The following is a 24,887-nucleotide window of genomic DNA, read 5'->3' as shown; positions in this document are numbered from 1 at the left end:
ATTGAAATTTAAATTATTGTTGCATGGTGGTACATTGTTGATCTTCATTCTAAAGGGATGTCCTCTAAGCTAGGTGGCTATGGATCTCTATAAGAGTCTGATGTAGAGGGATACATGTTTGTCGGTCTCTTAGTTAACATTATGACCTTCCTGTTGATTTTATCCACTTTCTCCAAGAGTTATACCATGCATATGATGATTTCCTGTTGAGTTTTAGTTCCGTTTATGAGGACTCTTCCAGCTAGAGTTTTTATATGCAAAAATAAATTGGCATTCCACATGTAATAGGATGCTTTGACTCTAGTAGAGTTTCCATTTTGTGGGATTCGTTCTCTAGTATCCTACTCCATGTGTGTGTCAAGAATGTATCTCTGGGATTTCATTACTTGTCCTTCCATGTTATATATTTCCCTATGAACAATAATAGGGATGATATCCCTATATCTTTCCATAGTCGCTCTAGCAACTTATTGTGCATGAGTACCACGAATGGAGGGGTGTGTAAAGTCAGGAGCTGAGAAAGGGGTGGATCATCCTCACCTACCTCTGCGAGACAAAATGGATAATCTATGTATATCCATGTAATGGAGAGAGAAACTCGAAGGCTATGAAGTGGTAAGAAGGGGAGAGTGAATTGATAGAGTAGATGAGACAAGGAAAAGTGAGAATGAGAAGGAAGAAGGGGATTAAAGAAGCATAGAATGGGGAGGGGGGGGGGGGGGGATGAGGGAAACATGACATGATACCAATTAAGTGGGGGAAGGAGGGCTTAAGCAAGGGAGGGGCAACCAAAATTTTGACCCGAGGGACAAGGGACGAGACCAGAGAGGAGTTGGGAGAGAAGAACGATGAGAGGGACCAATAGAGGAAACTAAAACTTAAACAGACCCCGAGGATGATTAAGTGAAATAAGGGGAACAAAAACCAAAATCCCACAAAATTAGAAATGAAAGAAAACCATCAAAAAGAGAATTCCATATTGAGAAAGAATTCCTAAGGGTTAATATGAAAAAAATGAACGTGTAGGTACTGGTGGTTATGCAGAGGGTCATCTGAGAAGGAGAGAATAGTATGAAAAAATCATTGGCCAGGATCAAGATTAGACCCTGTAGCCTCAATTGTTCCATCAATTAACTTTTATAATCTAAGAGCTCTAATTTTTTTTGCCTCCCTCTATTCTATAACCTGTGGGAATTAATTTATTATTTTTATTAAAATTATATATGATAGATATTTTTTTAATTTATAACTAATTAATAGAATTTTAAGTTAAAATAACTTTATAATAATTAAAAATGACAAATAAAAATAAATTCAAGGAAAAACATAAGAATATGATTCCCGACAAAATCGAGAAGCTATGTAGATGACAACCTTTGGAAAAACTCTACGAATATGAGATGAAAAATAAATTTTAAGTGAGAAAATTAATATAAATATGACAATAACAATGAAATAATTATATTTAGTAGTAAAGAAAATAATTATCACACAACTAAAAAAACAAATGGGTAAAATATGAAAGTCATTTAAAACAGATTATAAATCATTGCAATAAATGAAATATAAAAATAAGTTAAAATTAAAAATCATTTCCAATAAATGGGAAATTATTTCCAATAAAGGAAGACAATAATATTTACTTTTAATCACTTTAGATAAATCTAATTATTTTGGAAAACTAAAATTGTAAAATGTTTAAACCAACCTAGATCCATCGTAACTTCAAATCTATCAAGCGTCAAGAGGGATCAAATCTCTGAAGGTGCAAACTTCTTTTTTGTGTGCAAAATTTGACCGAAGGTTTCCACTTCGAGATATTTGATCCCTCTGGGCACTTGATAGATCCAAATTTAAGATGGATCTAGGTTGGTTTAAATATATATATATATATATATATGTCTTAATTCAGTAGCAATATTTATAATTAGTTTGTTATAATCTTTTTAATTTTAATTTTAATAATCTTATAATCTTATATATCATATGAACAAGTTACAAATATGATTATAAGATTATATGGGATATGAATACAAATTTACGATTTTGAGAGAGATAAATGTAGATAATATGAATCTAGTCAATTAAAAATAGTTTACATTGTGATTAATCTAAATCTCTCTTCATCTGCTTTTCTCATAGTCACACCTGCTATTTTTTTCCATATTTTCATATCATTGATATGGAAAGCGAGGTTGAAATCGTAGACCACTTAAATATTTAACTCAATACATTACAGTAAATGTCATACCTTGTATGTCTCTTTCTTCCCAATTTTAATTGTAGCTTTCTCCAGAGTCACTCCTTGTGACTTGTGGATTGTTAAGCCCCAAGCAAGTTTCAAAGTAAGTTGTTTTATTTAACCTCTTTGAATAGGTATAATAGGAACTATTTTAGGTGATTATTAATCCCATGGTACTCCCATATAATTATAAATCATACTAAAACATGTGTCTGGTTCTGGGGGTGAAAATCTAGGTTATATGTAATTTTTTTATAAAATTCCTAAAGAACCATTTATAAGTCTTGCATTAGTCTATATGTTTGTTGTAAGCATCACTCGAACTCCAACTACAATAAGTAAATTAAGTTCCATTTTTTCTTCATCTATTTCCATGTAGTTTTTTCCCTTTACAACAACACTCGCTACAATGAGAAGATTTAGATTTATTAAAAAAACTTATTATTATTGTGTACATCATCATTTGTTACAAAAAATATATATTTCCTTATCAAAGGAACCTATTCTAGAAGGATCGAAGAATGTATTTGTATGAGAAACAAGTAATTTTCAGTCTTCCATAGTTGGTGTTGTATCCCTTACATTCATCAACAAATGAGAAAATTGTATTTGTTGATTGATTTTTCCATCTTGTCAAAACACAACATCAAGTGTCACAACCATTGTGAAAGAGGTTCATAATTGTATTGAAACAACATGACATGCATATATAGGTTTTTCTATAATAGGTGGAAATTATCTCAAATCATTGACCAATATAATTGACCTCCTGCCAAAATGAATGCCATCATTTTTTGGAAAAGCCTGTCAAAGCCTTGAATCAATGTTTTTTAATATATTTCTTCCAATAAAACTCATTTCATCTATTAGAATATATTTCACATGTATCATCTCTTCTTGTAATGTATTTGAAGATGACCTTTGTAGAGGTGTTATGTCTTTGACTGGAAATTAAACTGCAAAATGAATTGTTGTTATAGATATGTTCAAAGTTGCAACCCCTATAGGAGCTAAAAGTAGTAACAAATCCTTCTAAGGAAAAGACTCAGTTTCTAGCGCATTTTTAATAGTTCTAATTAAATAAGACTTTCTTGTACCTATAGTTCCTTGGGTTACCATGCATAATGGATCAACCCCTAATATGTAATGGTCAAGGACAATATCAAATGATTTTCTCTTTGAACCCTGAGAATTTCAAAGGAATAAGACTTTTCATGCTAGTTAGTGTGAATGAAATTCAACTTTCACTTTCTAGATATGAAATTAATAACATGATTCAAAGTAGTTAAATCAACAAAATTTGTGTTCCAATTATGCTCACGGTCACAATCTCTATGTCCCAACATCTCATACTCGTCGTAATTTATATAATTATTCTTATATAATGCACAAATTAACTCCTATTCATTATCCCTAGAATTTGTAAGTGGATTTTGAAGAACTTCTTCTTTGTTAGATTCAATTGGATTCATTTGTTATACCCCTCCATTTTTGTAATGTTATTTTTCTTTGATTAAACTGAGTTATGTTGGTGTGAATGGCGGAAAAGCCATGAAGTACATTGGAATGTTATGTAAATAAATAAATTTCATTAATTAAATTGAAAGTACATGGGAATGAAACACTTGAGTAAGAGATTCTTGCCAAAGGAAGAAAAGAAAAAATATCATAAGTGAGATTGACATAAATCTTCCATAATATATATTTTGGATAAGATTGATTTAATGGATGGGAGAGAAAATCCATTAAATTTCTTAGCTGGGGAAATATGCTAAGCATGGATAGTAATAAAGCGCCACAGGAGAGAAAAGTGGGCTTTAAAGGAAAATTCTAGGCTAATGGAATTGAAGACCATAAAAATGGGACACCGCTTAAGGAAAAGTCAATTATGGAAGAAAAACTATAAAATATGTATCGAAAGGATCAAAAGGGGTTGTTGATTCTAGATTTCTTTGGCAAGCATATGTAAGCAGGGGGGAACTGGAGGTTACGTTCAAGGTTGGGAGGAAAAGTGTCCATTCACAAGTGTTCATTTAGTTCAGATTTTGGTTAGAATATTTTTTTTTCAAAATTTATAGTATTGTAAATGATGAAATGATAGTTTTTTGTTATAGAAATTCTAGTACTATAAATGATTAAATGATAGCTTTCTGTTATAAAATTTCTAGTACTGTAAATGAACATATGATAGTTTTGTTATAGAATTCTCGATGCTTTAAATAATTAAATGAAAATTTTATGTTATAAACTATTAAATATTGTAGGTGGTTATGTGATAAATTCCAGTTTAAATTCTACAAAATTTTAAATGAGTATATCATAATTTGTATTATGTTGTCGAAATATTGTAAATTTATAAATGATTAGCCATGTTTCCTTTAAATTTTAGTACTATAAACGAGTATAGAAACGGGGTCAATAATTAGCATTGTCTAATCTAACTTTCAGTATCATAAAGGAGAAAATAGACAGGTGTATTTGAAATAGAACAAAATAAGTTACTATAAAATAACCTACATCAAGGGATTGGAATTGCGCACTAGAGAACTTAAAATAATAAAAATAAACTGATTCACTCCTTCCTAAGGGTTAGTGGAGGATATGTGCTTCACATTAGTATTAAATTAACAAGGAGAAAATTCTAATTAACCTATAATATGCCTAGGCAAATGAAAATACAATAATAATGATATTTTTGTACCTAGTGGGATCTCAGTCACAACGCATACCTTTTTGAATATCCACAAACAAACAAAAAAATCTTTAAATAGGTAACGTTGACAGAAGCATGGCGACATAAAAAAAAAAATTGAGTCACAAATAAGTTTGGTTTTAAGTTAATTTACCTCTGTAGTAAATCTAAACAGGTTTCTAATGCTAAACCACTGACAAGAACCAGAGAGAATAGCCTTTTATGGAATCTAGGTGGACACCAGAAGTACCTGGGAGAATAAAAGAGTTTTGATAAATGTGAAACTGAAAAGAAAAAGAAAAAAATAGAAACCTCTCTTAGTAGGAGGAATGTGAGTTACCTTTAGAAAATAAAATGAATCCAATGAGAAAATATAGGAGGGGACCTTCATCTTCCATGAAATCGTTTGGCACAAGAAAATGACCAAAATTTAGATAATAGATTGAGTTCTCATTCCTATAAACCTATAACTAAATTATCAATTGCAAGCAAGTCAAGCCAATTACACCACTAAGTACAAAGAGATTACTGGTGGTCGGAGACAACTGGAACGGTTATAGAGGGAATCGTGGTTGTACCTTTGTGCCTCGTTCAAATGATGAAATCAGAGAAAAAGAAAAAATTGCCAGAAGTGGTGGCATCCATGGAACTAATCATGGGTAGAGGCGAAAGGAATTTGAGACTAGGGAAATGGTGGAAATCCACCTTGTTTGCATAATCCCTTTGGGCGCCACCCAGAAACTAGGAGGCGAAGGATGGACGAAGAGCATCAAGGTCAAGACGCCATGCGCACAGGTGACATAGGAAAGGGAACCCAAATAACATGACTATAGTTGTGGTTTTGGAAATGAATCGCAACCCTTGGATGTTGAGCACGAATCCCAAGCATTCAAGCACTATCAAGGAGGTCACACGCACCCCATGTGATGGAGGTAGATGAGGCGGAAATGGATTTCTCATAGGCTTTCCAATGAAGAGAACTGAGACAACACTAAATCATAGCTTTGGGATCCATAACGTAAAGGGTCAAGAATGATGAAATACCATATGGGAAATTTTATCTTAGGCTAGGGTATTATTATAGCCTAAAAGTATCTAGGCATTTTGTCATTCCTTAGTGGGGTGCCTCCTCTCTTTTTTTTTCCACTAGAAAAATTGTAATCTTTCATTAACTTGAAAAATTAGATATTGTAGATGCATTATGCATATGCTGTAGAGTCAATCAGCCTTCTGTGGGCTCAGTATATGGTCTATAATATCAATATATAACTAGAAACATCACACAGGATGTTATTTTATAGTTGTTTTATTTATATGTACATATTTGTCACGCAAGGCTCTGTAATAAAAGATTATGTCCACTGTATACAATAAAACTGTTTAAAAGATATACAAAATTTTGTTTGTTATTGCATCTCATGGGCTATCCGCCTGATGGTAATGTGGGTCTATATATGGTTGACGATAGTATTGATATGCATTTGACCCTTGCTGCTCCTGTATCATCCACTCTCCTCGGGGTAGTGTCGTGGCCTCCTTGGAAAGTTGGTCAGCACTGATGTTGTGTTCCCTGTAGATATGATTGCAGGTAATGTCAATAAGATGTGCCTTCAATATGTTTAATTCATCAAATATGTTACTGAGTGTGTGTGTGTGACAAACAGTAAAATTGTTGAACCAATCTATGATGATCTTCGAGTCTCCAAATATATGAATATTCATGCAATTATGCCCTAATGAGAAATGCATGAGATGACGAAGTGTGATGAGTTCAGCGAAGTTGTTTGAGCCAATCCCCAAACCCATTCGGACTTTATAGAAATGTTGTTCGTTGATGTATAAAATAAAGCCACCCCGCACCCCTGTTGCTGGGCAGCACCATCAAAAAATGCCCAAGGAGAACGTTTATCAATTTGCGGAGGGTCGCAGGGTCTTTGAGTACGAGGTTGTGGAGGCTCAGGCATTTCATTAAAAGCCGATATAATAAGAGAAGATAGATGTGGCCAGCTCACAGGTTTATCATCAAAAATAGCCCGGTTCCGAGCCAACCAGAGGTACCAGCTGATAATAATGGGAAGGCTCTGTATTTTTGATCCTTTGTGACGATTATACCATGATTCCCAGGCTCTGTTAATATCATCGCCTTCCCACGTGCCTGAAAAGTGTATAGTTGTGTATACGGATTGCCACAGGTTGATCGTTGCTGTGCAATTCAGGAATAGGTGGAGACTCGATTCAGTTGCGCTTTTACATAGAGTGCACCATGTAGGCCCGTATATAGCTCTGTGCATAAGATATTCACCAGTGGGGACTATACCTTTTAAAATACACCAAAAAAAGAGTTTTGTCCGTGGAGGCGCAGTGAGTTTCCATATTGCCTTCCACGAAAATGACATCAAATCCGGTACCTTATGCGAAATCAGCGATAAATAGCCCGTCTTTGGTGTATACATTCCATTCTCGGATTGATGCCAAATAAGTTCATCCGGCCCCTGTTTAATCTTGATGTGTGATTCTGTCAAAGCATTAATATAATTGGTCCATTCCTGGTGCCAGTGGGGTGGAAGATTGATCTGTAGTGCGGATTTCCAGCTCTGATCTAGAATGGATGAATTGTGAGGATCTGCGATGTCAGCAAGTACTTTGATATCTTGTGTATTTAGGTGCTGTATGAGAGCCTCAGATAATAGGTGTCTTCCTCCGCACCCATTCCATGGGTCTGTATTGATACGAGCCCATAGATCCATCGTTGATTTTCCAAACCAGGTTGTCCCTAATGAGCGGCATGGCTTTTAGAAGTGCTTTCCATACAGAAGAGATGTCGGATTTAGGCCAATTTGGAAGATGAATCCAATCCAATATGTGCAAAGGCCAAATATATTTGTGATATGTAATGCTAGTCCAGCCATTATGACCTGTGAGTAGCGTCCATCCCATTTTTGCTGCTAGAGCCTGTGCAAAAGTGGGCAGGTCTTTTAATCCCCAGCTTCCCCATTTTTTGGGTAGTGCTATCTTCTTCCATCCCACCAATGCAAATATTCGTTTGTCCTGGTTCCCATTCCAAAGATATATGTTGCATATTTGGTGTAATCTTGCCAAGATGTTCCTCAGAATCCAAGCAAGAGCCATCCAAAATACCGGAGTTGCCTCCAGGACAGATTTAACCAATACAAGTCTACCAGCTCTGGATAGATATCGGTGACTCCATAAATTTAGTCGCCTTTCCAGTTTTGAGACGAGCCAGACCCAGTCTGCTATCTTTTGGCTGATATGCTTGATACAGAAACCTAAATATTTGAGGCCACGATCTAAGGGACTAATGCAAAATGGAAATAGTTGCCGAGAAAATTGTGACTCATGGACAGAGGTTCTGGTGAGAATAATTGAAGATTTTGAATGGTTTACAAGCATTCCAGTGGCAGATGAAAAGAGGGTGAGGATTTTTGAAAATGTACGAGAGTCCCTGATGCTGCCATCGAGGAAGACCATGACATCGTACACAAAAAGAAGATGGGTGAGAAAGCAATCATCAGATATTTTGAGTCCACTATATTCCCCATTTCTCCTAGTTGAAGCAATCAATCGACTCAGACCATCCATGACAATCAAGAAAAGAAGGGGAGACAGAGGACAACCCTGTCTGAGGCCTCGCTCGGAGTGGAAAAACTGAGATGCCGACCCATTTATTAGAACACTGAATGTGGGGGTGGTGATACAAACCATGATCCAGTTAATGAAATTGATGGGGAAGCCCAGGTGGACGAGGAGCATCTTGATGTAGATCCAACTGACACGATCAAATGCCTTTGCTAAGTCAATCTTTAGGATAATGGCTTTATGGTTCCTGGTCCAAATGGTGTGAAAAGCTTCTTGAGCCGAACCAATGGCTTCATGAATCTGACGATGTTCAAGGAAAGCAAATTGTTGAGGGGCAATATTGCGGGACAGAATAGGTCGGAGGCGGTTAGCGATGATCTTGTAGAGCATATTACACAGGGAGATGAGGCGGTAATCATCGAAGGAGGAAGGGGGATCTGATTTGGGAATAAGGGCTATGAATGTCGAATTGATGGCATTGTAAAGTGACCCAGATGCCCTGCATTCCTCCACAACCCTTAGTAAATCATGGCTGAGAAGTTCATAGAAATCAATGTAGAACTCAATGGTCCAACCGTCCGGACCCGGGCTTTTCTTCTTTTTGAACCATTTTATTGTGCCCTCTAGTTCCCCAGGTGTCACTGGATCATATAATGCCTCTGTCTCGTCCTCATTAACAAACCTGGGGAAGTGTCCAGCAATGTTGATAATATCAGCAATAGTCGAGCCAGGGGGTTGTTTGTAGAGATTCCTGAAATGTGAAGATCCCATATGTGAGAGCTTATTGAAGGAGTCTGCTACTCCACCCTCTGGCAATGGGATATTTTAGATTGTATTTTTGACCTTTCTACATTTTGCATAATTATGGAAGAAACAGTGTTGTCATCCCCTGCTTTTAACCAGATGGCTCTGCTACGAAGGCAACTGGATTCCTCTCGATCTTTTAATATTTTTGCCTTCTGGTTTTCTAGATCCACCAGGTGGGATTTGTCCTCTGTTGTGGAAAACCCCAATCCTCGTTCGTCCAATAATGAGGAGAGTTCAGATTCTATGAGCAGAAGGGCTGAATTTTCCTTTTGGTATTTTTCTCTGGCCCAATTAATAGAGAGGTGCTTGAGCTGTGATAGATTGGAGCAGAAACCTTTTGCCAAGGATTCTGACCTATCAATCAGATTTTGAGTCCAAAATTCCTTGACCATATTGACATATGAAGGATCCTGTAGCCAGCCGTGATTGAACTTGAATGGGGCTTTTGGATTTTTATGAGGTCCCAAAATCTCTAGGTATATTGGATAATGATCCGAAATGCCACCAGTTCCCACCCATTGTTTGTAGAAATGCAGCTGTTGTATAAGGGGTCCTTTCATGATAAATCTATCTAATCTACGGGCAAGTGCAGCCTCTCCAATTCTTCTGTTCCTCCAAGTAGGAAGTGGTTTGTGCATAGGGACATCAATCAGGTTATGTCGCTCCAGAAGGTCTGTCATATAACCTGTGATCGAGTCTACTTGAGCCATGGATCCCAAAGATTCACCATATCCCAAGGAGAAGTTTAAATCTCCCCCAATAATGATGTTGTCAGCAGAGAAGATAGATAGGCCCAACAAATGATTCCAAAAATTCTCCCTTTGTTGACAGGGGTCGTATATGTTAATAACCCTTAGATTGGTCCCTAGGTTAGCCGAGAAGAGGTCTATTCCCATAAACCCCTGACCTCCCCAAGAAGCTTGAGCTTTGATGGTTGATGGATTGTAGCCTATCGGGAGACCCCCCGATCTGCCAGTAGAATCCATAGCCAAAAACTGCCATCCCGGGATAATGGAGGATAATGAATCGGTAATGGAGTCAGCCGGGCCGAGGGTTTCTTGGAGGAGAAAGATGTCAACAGGAACAGATTCAAAAAGTCTACGCAGAGCTAGTTTCTTGGAGGCACTAGCCAAGCCTCTGCAATTAAAGGAAAGGCACTTCATGGAGGGAGATTTCCAGGGGTGTTCGCTGCTCTAAGAACCCCATCAATAGTAGATTGGCGTCCAGAGGCCACCTCCGCTCCAACACGCCTGATAGCTTTAGACAAAAATGATTTTCTCCCCCGGCAGTCAAGGGAGTCGACTCGAATGATACAAGACCAACCAGCGATTTTTAGATGAGATCCATGGGAATGGAAGCGAGGGCGAAGATTATAATGGTGCTTTGACCCCCGTGATGAGGATGGTGAAGTGGATGGCGAGGGGAGAGAATGCAAAGAGGGCGCTGATGGACCATATACCGGAGAAGTGGGTAAAGTGCAATATGATACAGACATGGATGGAGTATGAAATGAGGAGCAAATAGAAATACAGGATAAGGGGGGAGAGAGAGATGTACCTGATGCAGTGGCAGCTGCAGCAGCGGCCCGAGATCTGGTGACCGGCGGTGAGAGAGTTCTGCGAGCGACTCCTGGTACATTTTGAGGGTTGCTGATGGGAGGTCCAGGCGCCGGAGTACGCAGTGTGACCGGCGAGATAGTCCTCGAGGGTACATTGGATGGAGCAGGGGTTTCTTCTTGTTTCTTGTTGAGTGGACAGTCCTTGAATATATGCCCCACCTTGTGGCAGCGGTGGCATCTAAATGGAATCCCTTCGTAGTCCAATATCTGAACCCTTGTATATTTCACCCAGTGCAAGGTGATCTTCTCCTCCAAACCTTCGCGGGTATCCAAATATACCAAGATGCGAGCGAGGGTTTTGTTCCTTGACTCTACGAATGTTCGATCATGGTCAAGATATGATCCTAGTGCATTGCCAATGCGAATGAAGACCTCCTCGCTCCAGTACTGTAGAGGGAGCCCTGGCAGTCGAACCCACAATGGACCAGCACCAATTTGTTATCTCTCTGGATCAAAGAGAGGGCTCCATCTCTTTAGCAATACCGACGCCATCTCAATATGCCAATACCTAGCCAGCACCAAGTCTGTATAGTTCTAATTTGCAAAGTGAAGGGCAAACCAGCCTCTAGGTAAAACTTGCACCTCAGGCAATTCCTTGAGGACCCTGCGCCAAGTTTCCTTTACCCATTGGGTGAGTCACGTCGCCGAATAGTGGGGTGCCTCCTCATATAACCATAAGGTCCAAAAAATTCTAATGGCTAAAAACAAGGGGCGTATTCCAACGTTGGTGAACATGCATTAGAATATATAATTGAAATATAACCGACATTATGATATGTTAGATGCAAAATCAGAATAAGAAGACATTAGATAGGTCCATAATCATATATGTGCTAACAAATTCATGAAGAAGGAATTTGTATACCTTTTAACTCTGTATAAGAGGTATTGTTGTTCGTTGTAACATGTTCCACATCATTAGAGGAAGAGGACAATATCATATATGATGAAAAAAAAGCTTATTCGATCGGTAGTAAATTGTAGAGTTGTGATAAATGGTATTAGAGCCCAAGTTCACAAATGGGGCTTACAGAACCACCACAAAAATGAACAATATTATGTAGACTTGAAATTTGAATTCAGTAAGATATAACTAATAACTGAATTTGTTTGAATTACAACGTATTTAAGTGACTCGACTACAACAGACTGGTTGAGGATCCTTTAGCCATCACCGAAGGTGAATACTTATATGTTGAGTTGGGGAATGGGGCCACCCCAACAACCACTCAATTCATGGATATTATTAGAAATATTCAGCAAGAGTTAGCATCTTTGAGGAGCAACAATGAATGCATGTTAAAGGCTAGTGAGGAGCAGAAATGGATTATCAGAGGGTTGATTGAAAAGCATAGTCATAAAATGGTGCAACCTGAAATATTGAAAGGAAAAAAAAGGGACACAGAATCAGAGCTATATGAGAGTGGGGAGGATTCAGATGGAACATACCCTAGAACACGGAGGAGAAAGAAACAAATAGAACTACAAGGGGAACTTAGGAAAATCAAGCCCCCTACGTTTGATGGGGAAAAAGAGGAGGATGAAAACGCATGGATACTTAATATGACTAAATATTTTTAAGTCTATGAATATGTGAACAACTTAAAGGCCAGATTGGCCATTTATCAGTTACAAGGCAAAGCTTCTCTCTTGTGGGAAGAAGCTAAAAGTGTACGTCTGTTGGAAGAAAAGACAGTATATTTGCAGGAATTCCGGAAGCAGTTTAAAAACCAATTTACTGCGGTATGTTCCCTATATTAAAGAGGAAAAATCCAAGGTGTAATGATTTGTGAATTGTTTTCCCACTATCTACAAGGAATGGATTGAGTTCGCAAATCCTAAGACAATGGATGAAGTAGGAGGAAAGGTGAGGTTGTGTTATTAGCAGTTTAGGAATAAGGGTGAAGGCCCCAAGTTTTGGAAGAATAAGGACAGAGTCAAACCCATAATTAGGGAAAAACAACAGAAACCTATCTCTCTTAAAAACTTTGGAAGGGACCATCAACAAAAAAAGTTCAGCAAGGAGCACGTAAACCAACTGACACACTCTCAAGCTGGGTCAAAACCTGTGGATCTATATATTTAAATTGTTGGTGGTGGTAAACAAAAAGAATCGTTGAAGTGTTGGGGGTGTCATGAGTCTCACTTATTGAGGGATTGTACGCATAATCCCAAGTCAATCCAAAATATACAAGTTCTCCATGAAGTAACCACAGTGAATGGAATATTCCCATGATAATTGTAGCCTTGGACGATAGACAAGCAAAACATCAATAAAAAATGATTGATATTGAAGGTACTATTTCCAATTGACATGTTTCTGTTTTAATTGATCCAGGCGCTAGTTTAAGTTACATTGGACCACAAGTGATAGAAAAATGTAAACTTAAAACTGAAAAATATAAAACTGCTTGGTCGGTACAACTAGCGACTGGCACCAAGAGAAGGGTAGCCATCTAAGTAAAGAAATGCCATCTTTATTTAAATGGCTATCTTACAATAGTGAACCTAAATATAATTCCCCTGGGATCATATGACGTGTTGATAGGTACTGATTGGAAAAATAGGGCCAAATTTGACTAAAGATATGTTGATCATATGAGGAAACCGATCTCTCCATTATGCTCCTTGCGAAATTATGAGAAAAATGAGTATAAAGTTGACTCAAAACTTACCCTCCATGGAATCTTCAAGATTCTCCATAACATTCTACATGAGAATATTCCCTAAAATATTCTCTCTATGATTTTCTCGAATTTTGTTGCCAGCTAGGTTGGCTTCCGTGCGGTCCCGCTCATGGTTACTCCTTCCCTTCATTTGATGGACATACGTATGAGTTTATATATGTTGTCGTGGGCGAGCCTTCCAAAGAACAAGTTATTGGTTGTTGATTAGCCCACGCTATTTTAAGGTTTTTGTTCGGGGAGGTCCCGAGGTCAAACCTATGGGCCTCCCCACTTTCATTTTGTGGTAATGAACCCCGCTGCATGTTGCATTGGTGCCATATGTGTAAACGTTAGCCAATAACCAACCGTTGGATTTTGAAATGTGTTGACCCGCCATGCTTTGAACATAGCCATATGTAATATGGTTATAAAAACCATATATAAAAGGCATTCAAACATTATTCGTTGGTTGAAATGTAACTATGCTTTTAATATATGATTTTTTTTATGTTATATTTTTATTAAATAAACATATTTTATTTTTATATTATATTTAATAATCATATGAATTGTTTTATATGGCTTCGTTGGACCATAAATAAGGTTTTATGTATAACCATATATAAATAGTTTTCACATGTTTTGTTTTATATGAATTTTATATCATTTTAATATAAATATATACGAGTTTATAATATATGCTTTTTTTTGTCTTTTTGCAAAGCTAGGAGGTCAATGTTGGCATGCCATGTGTCGAAGGCCTAATGGCCTTTTCATCACCACATTAGCTCAGTGGATCCCACATCCCCTTACGACTTGCAAACTTTTGATGGTCATATAGACTCCAATTGAGGTTTCATTTGTATTGTTAGGTTCGTAATGACGAGAACTACAATCTGATATCATTATTACCGAGATATGGAAATTTCAAAAATTGAGCCTGTCCACAGCCACCTAGTTTTTGAGCCTTTTTTGGAACCACCTTTTGATTTCTAAGCATCTTTGGATCCACATGGATCAAGCCATGATAAATTGGCCATACCAAAGGATGTGTCTATTGTTCGATCATTTATGCGAATCACGGGATATTAGCGAATATTTATAGAGAGATTCTCGAAACTAGCACATCCTATCACATCGTTACAGAAAAAAGGAGTAAAATTTGAATGGACTACAAAATATCAGGAGAGTTTTGATAAGTTGAAACATCTACTCACAATGGCTCCCATCTTGAAACTTGCAGACCCAAATAAATAATTTACAGTTTGCACCAACGCATGTATGGAAGGGCTAGGGGGAGTTTTAATGCAAGAGAACTCAATGATAGCTTATTAGTCTAGGAAGATGAAAACAAACTAAAGGAATTATGATGTATATGATCTAGAGATAGTTGATTTAATACATTCCTTAAAGATTAAGGAAGAAATTCACATTGGTAACCAATCATATCAACCTAAAATATATTTTCAGCCAACCAGATATCAATGTCAGGAAAGCTAGGTGGATGGCATTTATTAGTGAGTTTGAATTCGACATTAAGAACATAAAATGGAAAGGGAACAAGATACCAAATGCTTTGAGAAGACATGCCTACACTCTAACGGAAGTGTTTGTTAGCAGTGTTAGTACAATTTTTATAGAGCAAATAAAAATTTCAATAACGAGTGATCCTAAATACTTGTAAATTCAACAAAAATTACTGCAGATTAACATTTTTGGTTATACAAAAATTTCTGAAAATTTGTCTATTTATAGAAAATGATTGTATGTTCCCAATGTAAGTTGCTTGAAATAAATGGTACTAGATGAATACCATAAGAAACCATATGTAGGACATCCTAGGTACCAAAAGATGATTACAACTTTAAGAAATAATTTCTTTTGGCCAGATATGAAGAAAGAAGTGGTTGAATATTTATCAAAATGTTTAGAGTGTCAATAGGTAAAGGTTGAACATCAACACCCTACTGGGTTGCTAAATCCACTACCTATCCCTGAATGGAAATGGGAAATAATTTCTCTATATTTTATCACAGGACTACCAAGGACCATGAGGTAGCATGACTCCATCATGGTAGTGGTAGACACCTTAAGTAAGGAGGCCCATTCCATATTGCTACAATCCACTTATAGTGCAACAAAGATTGCTAATATCTTCATGAAGGAAATTTTTCGATTACACGGAGTACCCAAGATGATAAACTTTCACCTCAAAATTATGGAAGGCATTGTTTGGGGGAATGGTAACTCAACTAAATTTCAGCACGAAATATCATCTGCAAATGGAAGAAAAAATCAAGAGAACCAACCAGATTTTGGAGGACATGCTGAGACTGTATGTCATGGACAAACCCATTAAATGGGAGGATTTTCTGCATTTGGCAGAGTTTGCTTACAACAATAGTTATCAAACGTCTATAAAAATGAGTCCTTTTGAAGCCATGTGTGGCAGAAAATTCCATATGCCTCGAAGTTGGAGTCAACTAGAGGATAGATTGATACTATGGCTAGATGCCTTACAGGAAATGGAGCAAATAGTACAGAGGATTCAATAGAATATTAAAACCACATAGAACAGATATAAAATCTATGTAGACAAAAAAAGAACACAAAGGGAGTTCAAAATTGGGGATCATGTTTATTTGACGGTGAAAAAAAGGAAAAGTACCTTAATAATGGGAATCTGTCCAAAATTAACACCCCAATTTTGTAGGTCGTTCGAAATTATGGCCAGAATCGGAACTGTGGCCTATCAATTAACATTACCCAATCATATTAAAGTTCATAATGTTTTTCATGTGTCTTTTATAAATAAATATGTACATGATGATTCTCATATAATTGACTGGAAAGTGCTATAGGTGGAACTCGAAGGAGACTTTCTGGCAGAAACTCTTTGTATCCTAGACAGGAAAGAGATTTGGCTTCGAAATCGAGCCATCATTCGGGTTAAATTACAATGGAAGCACTTTACTCCCAAAGAGGTCAAATGGGAGTGGGAAGATGAAATGCAGAAGAATTATCCATCACCATTCCAGAGGGAAGTAACTGGGACCATAAACACCGAGGATGGTGTAAAGTAAAAGGGGGGAGAATGTAATACCCCTTTGTTGTTGTAATGTTGTTTTTCTTTAATTAAATTGAGTTATGTTAGTGTGAATGGTGGAAAAGCGATGAAGTACATTGGAATTTTATTAATTAAATTGAAAGTACTTGGGAATGAGACACTTGAGTATGAGATTCCTTCCAAAGGAAGGAAAACAAAAATCTCATTAGTAAATGAGATTGAGATAACTCTTCCATAATATAGATTTTGGATAAGATTTAATGGATGAGAGAGAAAATCCATTAAATTGCTTTTCTGGGGAAATATGCTAAGCATGGATAGAAATAAAGCATTTTGGGAGAGAAAAGCGGGCTTTAAAGGAAAAGCCTAGGCCAGTGGAGTTGAAAACCACAAAAGTAGAACACCGCTTAAAGAAAAATTGATTATGGAAGAAAAGTTATAAAATATCTATCGAAAGGATCAAAAGGGGATTTTGATTATGGATTTCTTTGGCAAGCATATCTAAGCTTGGGGGGAACTGGAGGTTACAGTTCAAGGTTGGGAGGAAAAGTGTCCATTTTCAAGTGTTCTTCTAGTTTCGATTTCAGTTAGAATCTTCTATTTTTTAAGTTTCCACTATTGTAAATGATGAAATGATAGTTTTCTGTTATATAACTTCTAGTATTGTAAATGATTAAATGATAGTTTTATTTCATAAAATTTCTAGTACTCTAAATGAGTAGAAGATAGTTGTGTTATAGAATTCCTGATGTTGTAAATGAAAATTTTCTGTTATAAGCTATCAAGTACGATAGGTGGTTATGTGATAAATTCCTCTTCAAATTTTACAAAATTGTAAATGAGTATATCATAATTTTTACTATGTTGTTGCAATACTGTAAAGTTATAAATGATTACCATGTTTCCTTTAACTTTCAATACTGTAAATGACTATAGAAACATGGTCAATAATTAGAATTGTCTATTGTAACTTTTAGTATCGTAAAGGAGAAAATAGATCGGTGATTTGAAATAGAACATAATAAGTTACTGTAAAATCCCCTAAATCAAGTGATTTGACTTGGGAACTAGCGAACTTAGAGTAATCAGAGTAAATTGATTCACTCCTTCCTAAGGGTTGGTGGAACATCTGTTATTGGCTTTGTAGCAAAATTCTTGAGTCGAATTTCACTGAGACCGCTATAGGGGAGGAGCTATACACTTATATTTGGAAATTTTGGATTAACCATGAAATAAAAATTATGGGAGTAAAATTTGAAAATAAAAACTTAATTGAATGAGGAAGATCTCGTAGATGGAAGAATTAGATACATGACTAGTCTACCCAAAACAATATGGGAGTATTAGATATCATTTCGGGATTCAAATGCGTTAAGTAAGTCATTCACGTATGACCATTTCCATGAGAGGTAGTCGTAATTGACTAATTTCTCATGATTTTTGAATAGTTCATTTAGCACTCATTGCATCGGGTGATGCTCACAAGGGTGAAGAAGTGGGATTGAAACTAGTGAAATGAATCACATAGCGTCAATCATCACTTCTGGGGCTTTCACCCGGTAACCAGGACTTCTCGGGAGGTCACCCATCCCAGATCGCCTCTGGGTCAAGCGCGCTTAACTGTGGAGTTTTCCCCACAATCAAGCCCACTTAGCTTGCTCCCCCATTTGCAAAAACTTAGCAAGTATTGTGACTCATGAACCATTCAATTAGAGATCCCTTCACTCTTTTTGAATTTAAGTATGGGGGTTTACGCAGTGAATTATATTAGATATCATTATGGGATTCAACTACGTTAAGTAAGTCATTCACGTATGACCATTTCGATGAGAGGTAGTCGTAACTGACTAATTTCTCATGATTTTTGAATAGTTCACTTAGCACTTATTGCATCGGGTGATGCTCAGAGGGGTGAAGAAGTGGGATTGAAACTAGTGAAATGAATCACATAGCGTCAATCATCACTTCCTGGGCTTGCACCTGGTAACCAGAACTTCCTAGGAGGTCACCCATCCCAGATCGCCTCTGGCTCAAGCGTGCTTAACTGTGGAGTTTTCCCCACAATCAAGCCCACTTAGCTTTCTACCCCATTTGCAAAACCTTAGCAAGTATTGTGCCTCGTGAACCATTCAATTAGAGATCCATTCACTCTTTTTGAATTTAAGTATGGGGGTTTACACAGTGCATTATATTAGATATCATTTTGGGATTCAACTGCATTAAGTAAGTCATTCACGTATGACCATTTCCATGAGAGGTAGTCATAACGGACTAATTTCTCATGATTTTTGAATAGTTCACTTAGCACTCATTGCATCGGGTGATGCTCACAGGGGCGAAGAAGTGGGATTGAAACTAGTGAAATGAATCACATAGCGTCAATCATCACTTCCCGGGCTTGCACCCGGTAACCAGGACTTCCCGGGAGGTCATCCATCCCAGATCGCCTCTGGCTCAAGCACGCTTAACTGTGGAGTTTTCCCCACAATCAAGCCCACTTAGCTTGCTACCCCATTTGCAAAACCTTAGCAAGTATTGTGCCTCATGAACCATTCAATTAGAGATCACTTCACTCTTTTTGAATTTAAGTATGGGGGTTTACGCAATGCATTATATTAGATATCATTTTGGGATTCAAGTGCATTAAGTAAGTCATTCACGTATGACCATTTCCATGAGAGGTAGTCGTAACTGACTAATTTCTCATGATTTTTGAATAGCTCACTTAGCACTCATTGCATCGGGTAATGCTCATAGGGGTGAAGAAGTGGGATTGAAAAGAAAATTTAAAATAGAGGGAACATACCTTTTATGAAGATAAATTTATTACAAACTTTATAGTCTAAGGCGTACCTTTGAGTTTTTTCTTAACAAACCTTTGCAGGACATCAAATCTTGACGGGCTTCAATAGAACTTCTTCATGCTTCAATTCTATATTTGAAGTCTTCTTCATAACCTTTCAGCATTTAGTAGGCTATCGTAACTAGGATAAATATAAGAAAAGGTTATTAGCCTACAATACAAGCATATTTTGATATGAGAGAGAAACCAAACATAAAGAGGAGACAAGGAATAAGATACTTATCTTTTGGTAAAATGGTGAATGCTCCCTTTTAATCTAATCTTTAAGGGATGCCTACAACTTATCAAAAATAATTCAAAAATATCCTAACACAACATGTTAGACCTACAAATTTAGAAATCAAAAGTTAAAACATAAAGGAAATTCAAAACTTAGAATAAAAGACCAAGGGAGGATATGTGAAAGGGAGGACTTCTGATTCTTCTTCAATCTTGTTTTTATTAGATTGAGCTTCATCAGTGACATTTGCTTGATCCCTAGTTCTCTTCTTATTTCTTGGATTCTCAGGACAATGACTCTTGTAATGTCCCATCTTGTGGCAATTGTAACATTCAACCTTGGATAGGTCCATTTTCTTCTTTGGTCCTTTGAACTTCTTTTATAGGTTCCCTTCTTCTTGTGATGAGTGGAATAAGCATTCGAGGTGTTTTCTTCTTCATTCTCTTTCTTGTTGTTTACCATCGATATTTCAGCGTCTTCTTGACTACATGCATTCCACATTTCTTAAAATGTTGGAGTATCCTTCCAATTGTTAATTCCGGATTCAAAAGCACTCCAAGATTTAGGTAGCCTTATAAGAGCAGTAATTACGAGTTCCTTTTCTAGAACAACTTCATCTATTGCTTGGAGTTCATTTCTGATTATAGATATCCTTATAAAGTATGATGGAACATTATCATCATTTGTTATCTTAACAGTTCTTAGTTCATTCTTGAGGCTTGCTATTTGACCAATGTTCTTGATTGTCAATAACTTGGAGAGAGCCTCGTACATTTCTTGAGCAGAATTTATGTTGGATATGTATGGAATCAAGTTATTCTTAACTCCATCCACTATTAGATTCATAGCCACGATTTCAAGTTCTATAAACTTCGCTTTCTTTGCATTACTTGATTCATCAGTAGGGTTCTTGAGTTTTCCTTATACAATATCTAAAGCTTTGTTCTTCTCGAGAATGAGATCTATTCTCTTTTTCCAAGCCCTGTAGTTGGAGGCCCCTTCTAATTTGTTTTCTCCCTTCATTGATTTTGTCATTGTTACTGTATATAGTAGGCTTGACTCTTTATATGATCCTTTTTCCTTAATGACCTTTCTTTGATCTCCTTCTCCTTAATAGATCTTTGACATGCCTTTTTCCTCCTTCTTTACCTTAACTCTGATACCATGTTAGCAAATCGCAAAGGAAGAAAAATTTTCTCTAGTTAATAATTAATTGTGATATCTTTGAGTTATTATTATTTTTATTTTTGTTTTTTTGTTTTTTTGTTTTGTGTTGGTTAATTATATCTTAGGTCATCAAGCAATTACCAAAACCAAAACACAAAGATCAGGGACACCAGATATAGGCACTCAGACAAGGCTAAAACCCCTATATAGGGGAAAACCCAGTCAAAAACTCTTCCTTCAGTAATTCAAATTGAGATGGACCAAGACCCTAGACCAATAGACCTTCCTCCTCCACCAAGTCAGCCTTCCAAGATGATGTATTAGTCTTCTTCTTATCTACCAGCTTCTGCCCAACAACAATCCAACAATTCAAGTTCTAGTAGTAGAATTTCAATCCCCTGCAACAAAATTTCAGCATGCCAATCACTGCAGAATTTTGGCTCTCTTCTAGTAGGTGCACAACTTCACACGTGTGGGAAAGAGATAGAAAATTGACTTTTTTTCTTGAAAGATTCATTTGATATCCTTTTTCTCCTTCTTCCTTGAATTTCACACCTTTTCTTGGCCCAATAACTGCAGATCAAACTTGTTGTGAGTGAGTGACAAATGAGGTCGAGTTGTTGCCTTTATATAGTGATCCTGCTGCCTAGTTTTAGGCCGGCTTGTCCAGTTTTGAGGCCGACCTAGTGGAGGAGGCCTGGAAGACATATTTTTATATAAAATAAATTTCTTTCTTGACAATTAATTCCCAAGAAGGGTTCTTTACATTATGACATGGACAAGGACACTTGACACAAGCCCTAGAAGTCTACAATGGAGGCTTTGACCTAAAAACAATTGATCCAAGCATGAAACCCATGCTTTAATAAGTCAATTTTAATAATAATAAAATTTCATTTTCTTTATTTTGACAAATTACATTATATTGTGACTTGAATACATTTATGAAGACCGAACTTGGTTACATTCTTCAACGTCCAACACCCTAGAGAATTTGAGGATCCTACCACCTAAGTTGTGCCCAACTTAAAGATTGCCAGTTCAGGAAATGTAAAGATGTAAATGTTCCTTCCTTTGGAATTCTAGAAGATGTGAATATATAATTCTTGTTTTCCTTGTGTATATTTAGCATGTGCTAGTGAGATTTTAACAAGGATTTGTTATATTATCTCTTTTTTCTTTTCGTTAAAGGGTAATAATCAAATTCAGAATTGGTCTTTAATGTTATTAAATTATATACTCAAAATTGAGTATTGATATAGATTCCAGTTTAATTACTTTATGTTGCGTCTTTGTACCGATGGAATACTTATTGTGTACAGGTGGATTGTCAAGGTTGGATAAACTTTGGAGGGCTTCTAAAAGTTACGGGAAATTATGGTTCAAAAGGTGCTTTCGAAGACTATCCACATTATTTTTCACTATTTGTCTTAAATTTTCTTTTTCGATTCATTATTATCTAGAGATGTGATGAGTAGGTAACTATTCTTTTAATAAACAAAAGATTTGATAATAAGGTGGTAGCTAGTCATTTCTTTGTATGAAAATTGTACATATAGATTCAAATGATGTGACTCTTGACAAAATTATCCTGTTGGAAGGATTTTGTTATATTGTTTTAATTATAGGAAGTGTCGAATAATTGGAGGAACTTAAGATGAAACTCATTTAGTAGTTGATTCATATGTTGAAGTTTCCAAGTCTACTTAGTTAGAAACCCTCCATGCACTTTATCTGATATATTCCTGCCTACTTGTTATGTTACTTAACAAGTTATTTACAATGTAAATACTGAAAATAAACACTAGTGCATGCTCAACATATTATAGATCAACAACTGAAAGAAACAGAAACAATCACACCAAATGACATTGTTATTTTTGGACCAATGTCCCCAGAAAAATCCAATGTGGGAAAACTGGTGCAACTATCTGAGGGTTTTCTTATTTAGTAATATTAGAGTACAATCTGGGTGTCGAAACTGGCCTACCCAACAGAGAATTTCCTTGGCAGTAATACCTCTCAGTTTGAGACAAATCCCATGGTTGAAACCCCGGATAATCCATCCGGCAGCTCCTCAGCTCCAATCTGCCCCAGAAACCCTAGCGTTAGCCTTTTCTAGACTGCGTCAGCACCTCTCTGCCCAGTGTTGGCCCTGCGTCACCCCGGATGGGTCTGCGTCAGCGTTCTGGCCCTCTGCGTCAACGACCCTGGCCTCTCTGAGGCTCTGCGTAGCTCCCAGCTACTTCTACGTGGCCCTGGCCTCTCTCCCCAACTACTATGTTTCTCTCCCAACACTATCTTTGCCTCCCTGTCTCTCTGTACTCAATGCCCCTCAGCTGCAACTCCCGATCACTAATTCTATCTCTCTTAGCAAACCCTGCTCTAGAGAATAGAATGACTGATCACTGTGGTGTATTCTCCAAGTGACCCTCAAGCCTCTTCTTATACTTTTCCTGTTGACATATCAACGGTCGAGATTAAGTCCTTAATCAACTGTTAAGATTAGATCTGGCTTGATCCATGTCTTTTGGACCATTCTAAAACTAGTTTCATATTAATTTACATTAATATTTTATTTTCCCTAAGTTTAGACTTAGAGACTCCATTAATTATTTTAATATCTCCTGAACTGTTTAGAATTTTTTCCCAAACCCTTTTTGGGTATTGGAGATCTCATGTGCCCCAACCTCTCCACCAAATTTCATGGCTAGAGCACATGCGATGCTACCCCAAATCAACACTCCCTCTTAGCGAGGACTATGCTCTTGCAATACTCCTCACTAAGTATCACTATGATCATCTAGCATCAGTCCCTGTGCTGATGCTAGGCCTCCTGCCCACCATCCTCTGCACTGTTGTATCATGTACTGCTGCCCATGGTTCTGCCATTGTGACTGTTGCATGTGTACGACAACTTCCTCTGCATTTGTGCTACTGCTCGTCCTTTCTCCCAACACTGCATCCGCAATGCATATCCTCTCATCATGCTGCATCCTGTTGGCCATTGCTGCACTGCAACTCAATTATTTAGAAGAAAGTAACTGATCTCCCAACTCTGACCTCTCTGTTGGGCTAGAGACCCTCCTCATGTTGAAGCCCTCTATGGCGTTGACAAGTGCTCCCTCTCTGACCTCTGTGCTGCTGCAACAACTCCCTGCATCTCGTACCGTTGCACACCTCTCTGTGTCATCCTGCACTGGTGCAACACTGTTGTGCCTCTCGCACTGTTGCAACCTGCTAGCCTCGTGCTGTCTCGGGACTCCTACACTGTAGTTCTCTCTACCTCTTCATCCGCATCCATCTCTACCCGACTCAGCCAGTCGTGCTACTCCTCTTCGGGGCTCCCGTAGCAAGCTCTAATCCAAGAGGTTGGGTACCTCGAGGATCCTGCCCCTCATCGTCTGTAGTCTTCCTGACCACAGCTCGATGTCTCCCCACTTTCTCTCAAGTGGTGTGTGTGCACTCATGGCACAATCATCGTCTGGCAAAACTTCCTTCTGGGCCCTTGTTGGTGTTGCCTTAGTCTCAGAAGACTCTCCCTTTCTCTTCTTCCTTGGACACTGGGTCGCATAATGACCCAAGTCCCCACAATGGAAGCATTTGATCTTGGAGAGATCTTTCTTCTTCTGCATTTCCTTCTTTCCCTCGGATGTTAGGGCAACATCTTCCTCCTACTTGACTTTGATCCCCTTGTTGTTGTTACCCGTCTTTGACTGCAGTTTAATCTCTTCTTGGCGAAGAGCAGCCCACATCTCATACCAAGGTGGAAGAGTCCCTCTGCTTAGTATACTCTAGACAAATACTTCCCAGTCCTCTCAAACTGCATTCAGGGTCGTCCTCACCATCAATCCTTGATCCGACGTGGCTTTTATAGCAGTTAACTAATCTCGGATCTCGTTCAGTCCTCCGAGGAAGGTGTTAATCGGCTCTCCCTTCTTCATCTGA

The 24,887-nt window shown here is 37.5% G+C and overlaps 1 protein-coding gene across 4 annotated transcripts in view; it reads left to right on the top strand.

Annotated features, from left to right (window-relative positions):
• Positions 1–24,887, top strand: part of LOC149206589 (structural maintenance of chromosomes flexible hinge domain-containing protein GMI1-like) — a 220,269-nt gene that overhangs the window by 114,563 nt on the left and 80,819 nt on the right. For 2 of the 4 annotated variants that reach the window (XR_016251933.1, XM_089393744.1), the window contains exon 7: positions 22,262–22,328. The exons of the other annotated variants lie outside the window; for them this stretch is intronic. Coding sequence is in view for 1 of the 2 variants with exons in the window: in XM_089393744.1 (XP_089249870.1) it covers positions 22,262–22,328 (67 nt within the window). In the remaining variant the exon portion in view is untranslated. The remainder of the gene's footprint in view (positions 1–22,261; positions 22,329–24,887) is intronic. 4 annotated transcript variants of the gene reach the window in all.

This window comes from Pinus tabuliformis, chromosome 1_2 (genome assembly GCF_031772625.1).
Source record: "Pinus tabuliformis cultivar Carrire ecotype Pingquan chromosome 1_2, CPIR1, whole genome shotgun sequence".
NCBI lineage: Eukaryota > Viridiplantae > Streptophyta > Pinopsida > Pinales > Pinaceae > Pinus > Pinus tabuliformis.
The sequence above is the reverse complement of the archived record's forward strand: the minus strand, read 5'-3'. Positions and strand labels throughout refer to the sequence as shown.